The sequence below is a fragment of the Aspergillus ruber genome (assembly GCF_000600275.1).
Source record: "Aspergillus ruber CBS 135680 unplaced genomic scaffold scaffold00009, whole genome shotgun sequence".
Classification (NCBI taxonomy): Eukaryota; Fungi; Ascomycota; class Eurotiomycetes; order Eurotiales; family Aspergillaceae; genus Aspergillus; species Aspergillus ruber.
This window is the reverse complement of record NW_024467305.1, coordinates 123,853-136,060: the sequence shown is the minus strand read 5'-3', so window position 1 is coordinate 136,060 and position 12,208 is coordinate 123,853. Positions and strand designations below refer to the sequence as shown.

Below are 12,208 nucleotides of genomic sequence, written 5' to 3'. Positions count from 1 at the left end.
TTCATTAGTTTTACTGTGGACATCGTGATAAAAAAAAACCCGACATCTATTGTCAATTTTGTAGCTGGTAACCTTGAAATTTATCGTTTTCCTGGAGGAGTTTGGGCGATGCAGTTGGGAAGGTCTCGCACAGTTCTTCAGAAATAGGATCTAAATCATTTGATAGTGCAAGTGCCATGTCTGGTCAAGTGATGCGGAAATATGTGCGCGATATTTGCTATATTGCCGCTGAAAATCCAAGGAAAGCCATGTGAACTCCAAAAACTAAGGAATGCTCTGAATGTTTTTTCTTTTTAAGTCGTCTCAAATTTCCAATTGACTATCACACCTTCAATTATCATCCATGAGATTGCAGTAAATTCAGGATGGCGTAGGGCTTGCGGCCATCGGGGCACATTCAAAATAATATCGCAGCAAACGTTACAGCCATACAAATACTGCTGCTACGCTCCTGGGCAGGGTCCCTTGATTATTTGTAAGTGACAACAGTAGGACGTGGCTGAGTTGATCTGGTTGAGGGGATATTCTACTACTCTCGATGCGTTGCAAGGAAGCTGCTGCTTCCACTTGGGTTGAAGAGAATTGTAGTTTGCATCATTTGCCTGCAAATTCTTTGAATTAAGCACTAACAGGTTTTTAATGGGATACGGTGTGATCTTTCGGGATGGATTGATCGTTCGGTAATTGTTCGACGTCTTAAGGTGGCTTCTCCTTGTTTATGTACGGTTTTTGGCAGGGTGCGAGTAAATAATCAGAAAAAGAAAAATACATAGGCTGGCCTAAATAGTGGTTAAGACTTAGATCGAGAAAATTTTTGCGGTTAGACTGACCGATGCAGGTCGCGAAACGTGCGCCGGAGATCGGAGACACCAGGTCTCACCTGTCTACCGGGACTGAAAAACAAAAGTAGAAGGCCTAATTGTAAGGATCGCGTTTTGAGCTAGGCCAGTATATCGAATTCATTGCTTTTAGAGCACGCCACGCGCTGGACTATGCTCTAGCCGGCCTCGGTCCCTGTTTCTGAATCATACTTCCACAGCCATTTTGATTTGACCCATCTTATTCTTTGGTGAAATACACGTTGTATAAGCCAGCACTTGATGCTTTCTTGATAAAACCAATTTTCTGCAAAGAGCTTGATTGTGTAGGTATTTTTCACTTCAAACACAACAAATGTCCAATGGGATTCTGAAGGTCTGTGAGTAAAGAAACAAATACCTAAACGGCTGTAGCTTTGGACTGTTGTTTTATCATTAGAAAATGGCTCCGCGATCCACGAAGATAGACTTACCATAGGATGTAGTTCCGCATGACTCTGGAAATAAGCCGGGTTTGAAATGCCTAATTGATGTAAGGCGCGGGCATGAGGATAAGGATGACGATAAGATTGATTGCTAAGCTCGAAAACTCTTAGCTGTTGAGATATTTGTTTCTTCTGCCAGGAATGAACTCAAGGACTATAGCGCTGAGCAACTGCGTCCAAACTTGGTGAATATTGTCGGCCCTCTTAAGCTCTCCCGCCACTAGATTAGGGCTCGGAGATTAAAAAAAAAAAAAAATCAACACCACGCGTATTGCAAATTAGCCTTTTTGTTCCGGAAATAATGATTTCTCGTTGTTAGTTACAATAATATGTCAATCGCAACGTTTATATTGCCGTCGTCAATCAGAATTTAGTATATAATAGATTTTTGTTGGCCATAGTTGCTGGAAATTCTTGACACATTTGCTGAATTAACATCGACACATTAATATAATTGAAGTTTCGGGCCACATTTTGCAAATCCCAACATTTTTGCCAAATTTGACCAAATGAAACCTCCATCAGCCACTGAAGGTCACATTCCCTCTTCGTCAGACATCGACCGTTTGAAGCGCGACTTCCGGTGAGAAGATGGAATCTAAAGCAATCCGCCATGTCTGATTTTTCACATGCGAGGCTGCATCGAATGTACCATAGGTTAGCGCACAATAGACATCCGATGTGAGTATGTGTCAGATCTAACTATTTTTGCCAAAGTTATATTGGCCATCTATCAGACTTGGGGTGATTATCTGTTATTACATAAACGCTTTGCTTGTACGCCCACATGCAGACAATTTCGACGTCTTTGAGAAGACGTAATGCGAATGAGGTTCGCAAGGCCTAAGCCTTGCGACAATTAATAATTAAGTACTAATAAATTTCATACCTATAGGGTTAGTTTATAGACGAGGTTTTTCTGTTTTTTGCTCGTCCATGACTGTTGATGAAAAAAGGACGAACTATGCGGGACCGTCCACGATCTTTGGGCTCTGCACACGTTCAATATTTCAAAAACAATGATGGCTCCGAGCCAATGTTAAAACTGTCAGAAATGGGAAATATCCTGAGTTCTCACTTGTAGAGTAGCCAGTTTGTACAAATAGTATTGCTCTGCCCGATCCTCTATTCGAGCCGATGTAGCAAAGCCTGCTCATGATGAGTCTGCTCAGCACGGGGAGCAGAGCAAACGCCACTTCTATTCTTTGACCAAGTATCCTTTTCCACGGAAGGGAATAAAAAGAGACACGACAAGGATGCGTATCCTTCGCAGAGATGTCCAAGCCTAGTCGAGGTGCGAGCAGTTGTATAAAAATAATGCTGTTGCATATGTAATGGGGCTTCCCTGTCAAGCACTATATTAGTACTCAAATGGAATTGACAATTTTTGGTATAATGAAAAACGGACATGTGAAGTCGACTGTAAAAAAGCGAGATATAACACGTAAGACAAATTCCATCAAACTGGCTAGTTGTGCATTGTTAGACGGCAAGTCTCGACTATTGCTAGTCGTCATAGCAAATTACCTTCGGTTACTCCACTGCCACATATCGATCTTTTAACGAGGTGAGATGTTTTCATTTTCACTGCAAATTTGTGTTCTCACCCTTTTCGACGGTCTTGCATTTCTCCAATTGAAGTGTAGTTGCTGCGCATAGGATGGAATGGCCGCTTCAATAGATAGCATCCTCCAAATTTTCCGTAACGCGTAGATTGGCAAAAGGATAGGTTCTCGTTTGACAATTCTATATGTTTAGTTAGTTTCTTCAATTATTGCCCATATCAATATGAGCTACCTAGCTACGAAGGGCTTTTGTGGTCATCTAAACAGTTAATTAGCATTCATTGTATTAACAAGGGAAATTCAATACATATTTCATTTTTAAGTTCAGTATATTTGATATTAACACAAGCGCACTCATTGTGGCGCGGTAGCCGATTCACATAAGACACTGATTGTCGTTCAGGGAAGGAAAAACATACGCAGACAGGGCCAGTACAACCATTTTGGCAGGACCTTCGTGATATCGTCTTTATACCTAGTCCTCCGCAAGTGTCAGCCCAGCTGGGAATGACGAATCAGGATGGTGACCATCCGAGCCCTGGTCATTTCCATACCATAATGGCAAGCCTGATGAGCGCGGTACAACAAACGGCGCACATTCTCACATTTTCTCGGGCGTCTAAAAGAAGTCTGTTAACAAGAGCACATGACTCAAAAAAAAAGGACTAGATTACGTACAGTAACGCGGGTCTTTCTTTGCTTCTTTCTGAGGTTGTCTTGTCAGCTTTTCTTTCGTGACTAACTTTAGGATATCCTTCGCCCCTGCCAGGTACTTTCATATTTGCGCGAAGACCCCTCCATAACATCTTTTTTTGTGATCATAAAATCAAGTGTTCTTGGATTTGGCTGTTGTTGCTCGTGCGTGTTAATTATTTAAGGCATCCTACCACAATGGAATGAAACAGCAAGCATATAAATTGTCAAACATGTTTCCCAAAAAATTTAATCTTTTGGGTCGTTTTCACCATTAATTATCATCAATTGTGCATGATGAACACATACATTGTTTCGGGGAACCATCTTCAAAGACAAAGCGCGCGAAAATGTCTTCTAACTTTTGCCCAAAGTACAGTCCAGCTAGAAAAGATATGCGGGGATGAGGCGAGAACCAGAGAAGCAGTATTGTTCAGTGAAAAAGAGACGCGAAAGAACAGGGTTCCATCCTGATAGGGTTCATGTCATGGGGAGCTAAACCCATGTCAGCCGGGAGCATGTGCGCATGATAAGAGGCATACCTTCCAGGAAGAGAGCATTTGCAAGTATTGCAAAGAAGGAAGCTGCACATTTATGTGAAGGTGGTTGAGGATAAAGGGGGCAAAAGTGAGAGTGAGACTCCCTGTAGGCTGTGCTGCAAGCAGAGCATCGACGAGCGGTTCAATGGATACCACTATAGTTATCGAGATTCGTTGTTATCCTAATATTTCCCAAAGTGATAGTATATATGCCATGTCATACCCGTATACAATCCGACTGACTGCTCTGACGCCCATCGCATGCTCTGTATTCACTCCAATGCCAGTTGTAGCCAAATCACCACCTATTCTCGCGAAACTGGGGCGGGACGGATATGACGAGTAAAAAATCTGGCAATTCCCTTGTATTAGAGCAGGAGAAATTAGTAAGATAATGTTCTCTAATTCAAAAACTGATTTTCTGGAATAATTCCAACCGTGGTTGACTTATACTATATATGCATTGTTGTAGAGTCATGTCAGGCTACCACGAAGCCATTGCGTTAGATAACTTGAGATACACAAAAAGGCTCTGGGCTTCGACATAGCTACCTCTCCAAAGTGCTTCGTGCCTATATGTGAGCAGCCATCATGGAGGGATTTGTGCTTTGAATGATCCCTAGTTTCTGGAATGGCTGATATGCTTCGACGTCTTGAATTTCATTGCCGCAACTGAGTCATTACAGCTCGTATACCATGAACTGGGGAATTCCCCAATGTTTTGCTAATTCATAAACATGTAGTTCTTTTTTAGTTTTTCTTTTAAGCCTGTGGGTGCTATCTGCTGTAAGCCAGTCATGAGCGAGGTATCGAAGATTGACTGATATAATCGGGGTTGTAGCGAGGTAGAGAGCAAAAAATAAGAATGATGACATTATGCTGTAGTTGCATATAATAACGACGTCTTAAGTGAGGATCATGTCAAGTAACAACAAATCATATATAAATATTTTGTCTGTCGGGTTAGCAGAGGTATATCTGCCGATATAACACGGCACATAAAACATAATTCATTTTGAAGCAATGAACAAGAACAAAATCAAGCATAAGACATAAATAAAAACAAGTTAGTGAATGAATAGCCAAGTCAAAGTCACAAAGATTCACCAGGAGCAAATCCCTGTTTGGAGTGCATCAGCATCAAAAGCAAGATCAATCTTGCAACTCACGAACAGCGCTATCCAAGATCAACCGCGCAAACCCGCGATGCAATCTCCCACTCCATGCCGGGATAACCTTCTGCTTCTCCAGTTCGCCCTCATCGGGAATAATCTCATAATCATGCGCCGACGCAAACCGCACCTCCACAACCTGTCTTCCCTCCTCTTTGAATGGCTTCGAGACACTAACCTCGTGTCTCCCACCAGACATCAGCCGCCACGGATATCCATACCCAGCAATTTTCTCGAAGAACTCCCGCGCAATATCCGAAACCTTCCACGAAACTAACAATGCCGATGGCCCCGACATAAAGAGCCACGAACCCGACGACGGCGATCGCTCAACCGAAAGCATTCCATTCATCAATTTTCGCTGCTCGCCCTCTTCATCCCTCAGTGAGAAACCACCTGGCGTGTCGCCTGTATCACCGGGAGTAGGACGGCCGGTTGTGAAGAGTCCAATAAGACGGGCCTCAGTGCGGAGAACACGGCTCTGGAATAGTGTGCGGGCCCATGCATCTTGGAGGCTTTTGGAATTTTTGGCGGCTGGGTGTGACTCGAGGGCTTTTACGGGGACTCGGGCTGAGTAGACGTCGACGTAGGCGCAGCGTTGGATGGTGGGGTTGGAGGGGGTGCGGAGGGCTGAGCTGGTGTTGGAGTCGGGGGACAGTGCGGGATATTTGGATTCGAGGATGTTGAGACCTTGGTGGATGCCGTACCCGATGGCAAGAGGGGAAGAGAGGAGTATGAAACGTCGAGAGGCCATTTTGACATTTATTCTGTACGGAATAGTAGAGATACTGCGCGGATGTTGTTATAAGGCTGAGCGGGGCATCGTATGGTTAGGGAGTCCGTACTTCCGATATAGTTACTCTTTCGGGGTTTCAACCACCTTTTTTTAAGGTATCTCTAGAAAACAAGTAACCATTTACTTAAGGTACTTGGATAGACTCATTTTCAAATAGATGTTTCTCAACTTAAGCCGTCGCCACGCCAGTCACCGCCGATGTCGGTTATACGGAGTATATCACGCTATTTTCGGATCGTCATTGGTGCCAGGCAAGCAATGTTTTAGGCATCCAAAAATAACCCCTCAAAATGGACAGCGTATTCCTTGATTCACCCACAGAGCTTTGGCGATCGCCAGGTACTTCATAGGTAGGTCGGTTTCTTTTACGGAGTGAAATTGGTGCGGCTGGCGTCTTGCATCCTTTCCAGCAGCCGAAGCCCAATAAGCTGCCTCTATGCATATTCGGGGATGAGTATGTTGGGCATATTTGCACTCTAATGCCAATTGGTAGCTGCTATACACTGTTGGCAGCTGCAGGCATCCTATCCTGAAGACGTGCATATGCTAACTCACCATTTGAGCTGTAAGATATCTTGCCTAACAGTGTCGGGATTTCTCGTAAACTCATGCGCAACCTAGACCAAAGGCCAAACCGGGATGTTCTTCATTGGCATGATTATGATTTGATGTTCATGTCCAACTAAAGAATTATAGGAGTGAGAGCAACCGTTCGCGGGGCATGCACGGAGAGAGGTCATTCTCCCCAGGTCTCTTTTTTGGTTTGGGTGTCATTATTTAGATCACAATGCTGCTTTGTAGTCCGCATATTCAGATGAAATAAAACAATTAACATGTCAATTAAAAGGAATCGCAAAAACATTGGAGAGAAAAATCAATATTACCATTTTCGGACAGACATCCCCGGCGCTCCACACCTCCGCTCCGATCTTTAATTTTTCAGACACTACATACGATTTCCTAACCATACCAACACAACCTTATATACCCTACAAACCACCCAAACCCATGGAATCAACCAGCTCAACCCCTTCCGCCCCCCTCTCCCCCACCACCACAATGACCTCAGCCCATTCCGATCCTGCCACGGCCCAGCCACCACCCGCCGCCGACATACTCGATGATATCTTCGGTTCTTCGCCACCACCCTCTTCCTCGATCGAACGCGACAACGACCCAGACGCAGAAGCAACAGCACCGGCCGCAGCCGCAGAACCCTCCGACCTCCCGTCGCTCCGCCGCCAGCATGTGACAACGGGGTATCGTGATGGGATCTCACTGTCGAAAGGCGAACATGTGCAGGATGGGTTTGACGCGGGTTTTCCCGTGGGTGCACAATTAGGTATGCGCGCGGGAACTGTCCTCGGGATATTAGAGGGTGTGTTGCGTGGGTATGAAAGTAAAGTCGGTGGTGGGGCTGTGAAGAAACTTCCGTCTACTACTCGTGGGGGTAGATCTACGGACCGCGCACAGGGACAGGTACAAGGACAAGGAAAAGTAGAATTAGAGGTTGAGATCCTACGTCGCGAACAACGAGAAAAGCTATTGAAGATCTACCAGCGCACTCTGAAGGAGTTGGAAGTGCAGGCTGTTTTCAATGGGTTGGAGGATACGGGTGACAAGGATCAGGAAAAAGCCGAGATACAGCTGGGAAGGAAGGGCGACCGGGTTGTTTCGTCATGGGAGGGGAAAGTTAAGGTGGCGGAGTGGGAGAGGAACATGGAAGCTTTGGAGATGAAAAAGGAGGAGGCGACGGCGGCGACGGCGACGGCGACACCCGATGATGAGGGTGAACAGAGTTGATCTCTTTGTTCTGGGTTTCTGTCATTCATTCCCCGTTCATGAAATACTGGAACATCGTCTTCCCCTCCCCTCCGCTCCCCTGCGGTTATCACCTTCCCCGGATCCAGGGCCGAAACAAAGACCAGCACAGGAAGATCCTCCACAGGTCCAGGACCCGGTGCCTAATCAAGCCAGGGTATGCATGTCATACACTGCATCACATCCCATTACATCCTGCCAGTCATGTTCCGGAATGGTTGTACATCTGCGTACCCCTAGCACTGGGACCACTGCAAGGAAGGAAGATTACATACAGCGGAAGATCCCCCGTACCCGATTTCATCACGGCTAGACATGCAGATGCGCTATTGATCGATCACTACATGGCGCGGCTCACAGCTGCAATCGGGTGCATTGCATGTCGCAGGTATCGGTGCCGTGTCAGGTTGAGGTTGGGAATTGGACTGAAAATCGTTACTCTATACCGAGTACTGAGTACGAGTATGGTAACACGTGGATAAGCGCTTAACAATTATACCAAGGATGAATCATTTACCCGATGACAGCGAATCATGGTTGTAGAATATATCCATTCCTATCTCAAATATTGCAATCCTCACCCAGACTAGACATTAACCAACCCTGGTACATCCGTACCGTATACTCTTTGCTTTTTCATATAAAAGTCGAGACGAGACAAAGGAATTCAAAACGGACGGGAAGAGACAACTTGAGCACAGAGTATAATCAACAACATAAACGAGAGACATGTGCATCGTATAGCATCAAGCCAAATGCAGGAACGAAAACAAAAGGATAGAGATGAGCGAGTGACGAAGGCCTCATTAGGTCATTAGCGAGTGGATGTCGTCAAGCAGAACAGAACAGCGGAAAACATATAAACGTATTTCATGAGGCCGGCCATGCAAGCGTAAAACAATCAAACGAAGGACTCGGTATCAAACAGTTGCTAAACGCCTCCATCCTAATGCGATCCCAATGCAGGTAGTAAAGAGTGACAAAACAAAAGAAATGATAGATATAAAGATAGTAAGGTCAAAACGACTTCCTCGTCGGCTGCGGCGCCATATCATTATGACAACTCAAAATCCTCAAACTCTCCCAGAACCTTCTATACAATGGCCTTCTCCCCAACGTCAGACTACTATTCAACGTGTGCTCCGTCCTCTCCTCGCGACACAACGTGCGTAGTTTCTCTTTATCCGCGTAGCCCGTTGCCGCAGGCGATGTAGGCGACCTCGAGCGCTGACGGCGGCGGGACTGTGCCTGGAAAGCCGCCGCTGCTGCGTAGTCCATGTCATGCTCTGATGTCTTTGTGGTTGTGGTTGTGGGTGTTGCTGGTAGACTTCCCTTTTCTTTATCTTTGTCTTTGCGGGATTCGGGGAGGACGAGAGAAGTTGTTGAGGGAGCGACGAGGCGGAGGGTTTGCGTGTTGGGCCGGGGGATGTCTTTACTGGAACGGGTTTGGAGAGATGGCTTTTTCGATGACCCTGGTGGGAGGGGGGGTGGTGGTGGATGCGGTGGTTGTTGGATAGGGTGGTCTGGCATCGAGGGGAACTTCTCCAATGGTGCGCCGTCAGTTGGAGGAGAAGGGACCGGTGGAGGTAACGGGGGTGCACCGTTGAGCCGGGGAGCAGATCTGGCCACACGCAGGTGTACGCGGCTGCGTACTTTGCGGAGGGTGTCGATGGGCTTCTTGGACAGGGACTTGGGCCCTATTGACTCGGAGTCAGAGTCTGATTCCCAGACTGATTGTTCGCAGTACGCTTCCGGTCTTGCCGTCCATGGCCTTTCTTTCTCACGGCTGGGGGGAGTATTGGTGACTTCCCGCGCGAGGCGTGACGATGTAGAGTTGCGGCCCGGACTGGGAACGGGACTGGGACAGTCATTGGCAGGGATGAAGAAAGCTTGGTCGAAGTGTGTTGAGTGCGGTTCCATGGTGACTGGGTTAATGAGGCTGGGAGGAGAGATCATGGAGGGTTCGATTTGGGATCGTTGGGTGCCGTTTTGGGCGGTTTTGCTCTTTGGTCCGTTGCGCGCGATGTTGGGGAGTGTGGGAAGGGGTTTTCCGAGGCGGTTGTACCGCAATTGGGGATCTTCGTTTTGCATGGTGAGTGTTTCAGTGGAGTCGTTTACGGGACGGGCGGTGCCTTTGCTTTTGCTGGTTGGGGTTTGGTGTGGTCTGGGGGTAGAAGGCAGAGAAGGTAGGGTTGTTGGTGGTGGAGGTCGAATTGGCGGAGGCGTGCACGGCGTCAGGTACAGATGACTGCCGGACTCAGATGTAATCCGCTGTGGTTCAAACGAGAGATGTTGGTCTCTCACCAGAGAATAATTGGATGAGAACGAGCTGCTTGGGGTGAGGTCAGGAGTCACCTCGCTGGTGCTGGAGCTGAAGGAGTCTTGTTTGCAGTGAACGTGCTGTTTTTCCAAGCCGCGTTGTGCTGCAATCTGCTGAAGCCCTATCCTGTGCTCGAGCTCGACCACTGATAGTGTGCTTCGGTTTCCTTTGGCGTTGTCGTAAATGTTCGACCGAGGTCCCGCGGGTTCGCGACGGACCGGGTTAGGGTAAGGATATTCTTTGCGTTTGTTTACTGATGATAATGTGAAATACTGATGGTCTGTTGTCTCACAGCAGCGGACATCGCGTTGACCTGGTTTACACGAGTCCCTCAGAGTCTGCTCCAGGTAGAAAGGGTCTGTATTAGACTCTTCCAGTACCCGGGTACCTCTCTGAGGAAGGTAGCAAGATGACCCCCGTTGCTTCACGGGTGATGAGTATGGTGTGCAGGTGGTCAATTGGGATTTGTTGTCGCTTCGTAAAGCGCCGAAATGGCTAGGTAAAGAGTGTGCTTGAATGGCCGCCATCGGCTAATATTCGATTTAGTTCACGATGACGCTGGTATTTCGACTGATTCAAGGTACATCAGAAGGAGAAGCAATTGGAAGTAGATGAGATTGATCGAGTTATCTGAATGAGAGACAAGAGCAATACAACTGGAATGAACGACTATGGTAGAATGAGGGGAATGGAGAGATCAGAAAATGCAAAGAGAAAACAGGATGAAGAGGGATGTTTATACAATCCCTCGCCCAAAAAAGTCTTCCTGGGAAAGAGGGCTCGGCCCAGACTGCTGGCACCCTTGTGGTGGCTAGTACATAGTCTGGAGGCGCATGCCGATGCATTTCCGTTGATATAAACAAAAAACATTTGCATCGTGCACAGACGGCAATGGCCCATCGGCCTTACATGATCTTCCTCCTTGGGCAGGGAAAGGGATGATGGGGGTGCAAGGTTAGCGGGCGATTCTTCCGGAGCAAGGGAGGCTGGAGAGGAAGCACCACGACGTCGGAGATTCGATCCGCCAGCAATTATTGTGGAGAGACTCTTGTGTTGTTGTACTTGTATACGAAGTAGTAACAAAATCCTATTGTGCGCATACAACGCCATTCGTATTTTGGTATATAACATGACAAGTCCAAAATATACTTCGGGCCAACACACACGATGCTAACCAAATGCGATGAATACATAGACTAAGGCTGTCGCAAGACCGATTGGGATCCCAACAACCTGGTTAAAGTCTTTCCGATGCACAGGGCCCTTGTTGATGCAGATGTGAGATATCAACATGTGTTCGGGCGCTAGGACATCGCGGAGGAGAATCCGGATCGCCGGCGGACGTTGGGAGTGGTTTTATGGAAAGTCGATCTGTTGATCTAGAGAAAGTATGTTTTTGCATACGTGTGTATGTATGCCAAAGTACGTCTTTTCGGCAGTCTCAGAGTTGCATCGATAATTCCTGGTTCATGGGAATCGTCTCGGACGCTTGTTTATGGAGAGGAAGAACGTCGTTGCTGTGGAGAGACGACCCGCATTCCAGCGATCATTCCGTATGCGACATGCAAGCGAGTATCTATACGAAATAAGCACTCTGTTTGAATAGAAGCCCTCGAGTCCGAAATATTGCAAGGTTGTCTTCGCTCCTTGCTGGTGCTGGAACATTATAGTGGTAAGTCATTGAAACGACATCATTGCTTTTCCATGTGATGTAGATTATCCTCGGGCGATATGTCAGAGTATGGAGAAGATATATCTCAGCATACTCCGGTCAGCACGGTCACTAGCCAGTCAATGCTGCGATGAGTCCACGGCCGTTCATAATGCACATGTCTAGAGAAACCAAGAAGCAACCCGAATAAGGCTCATTAAAGCTTGGATAGCTCATATTGGAGATGCGCGGGACAAGCTGGTCTGCATCCGACGCTCGGGGAAGCAGCTCTGGCTGTCTGATTCTTATATGCAGAGAACCGTTCCAGTCCCGCAGCTGCATGTCATG

At 46.9% G+C, this 12,208-nt stretch overlaps 4 protein-coding genes across 4 annotated transcripts; 1 reads left to right on the top strand and 3 right to left on the bottom strand.

Annotated features, from left to right (window-relative positions):
- Window positions 1–2,115: 2,115 nt before the first annotated feature.
- EURHEDRAFT_361308 (uncharacterized protein) lies at window positions 2,116–3,053 on the bottom strand. Its single transcript, XM_040778490.1, has 4 exons — window positions 2,911–3,053; window positions 2,831–2,859; window positions 2,712–2,771; window positions 2,116–2,648 (listed from the first exon to the last, which is right to left on the bottom strand). The coding sequence occupies exons 1-4, from the start codon at window positions 2,958–2,960 to the stop codon at window positions 2,314–2,316; spliced, it is 474 nt and encodes a 157-aa protein (XP_040639783.1). The 5' UTR covers window positions 2,961–3,053; the 3' UTR covers window positions 2,116–2,313.
- Window positions 3,054–5,113: 2,060 nt separating this feature from the next.
- Window positions 5,114–6,201, bottom strand: EURHEDRAFT_361199 (uncharacterized protein). Its single transcript, XM_040778489.1, has 2 exons — window positions 6,153–6,201; window positions 5,114–6,082 (listed from the first exon to the last, which is right to left on the bottom strand). The coding sequence occupies exon 2, from the start codon at window positions 6,024–6,026 to the stop codon at window positions 5,253–5,255; it is 774 nt and encodes a 257-aa protein (XP_040639782.1). The 5' UTR covers window positions 6,027–6,082; window positions 6,153–6,201; the 3' UTR covers window positions 5,114–5,252.
- A 926-nt stretch (window positions 6,202–7,127) lies between these two features.
- On the top strand, window positions 7,128–7,871 carry EURHEDRAFT_376623 (Yae1 family protein; the record flags this gene model as incomplete). The annotated part of the gene is made up of 1 exon (XM_040778876.1): window positions 7,128–7,871. One exon carries the CDS (start codon window positions 7,128–7,130, stop codon window positions 7,869–7,871), a length of 744 nt encoding a protein of 247 aa, XP_040639781.1.
- A 1,035-nt stretch (window positions 7,872–8,906) lies between these two features.
- Window positions 8,907–10,736, bottom strand: EURHEDRAFT_401748 (uncharacterized protein; the record flags this gene model as incomplete). The annotated part of the gene is made up of 1 exon (XM_040780106.1): window positions 8,907–10,736. One exon carries the CDS (start codon window positions 10,734–10,736, stop codon window positions 8,907–8,909), a length of 1,830 nt encoding a protein of 609 aa, XP_040639780.1.
- Window positions 10,737–12,208: the final 1,472 nt, after the last annotated feature.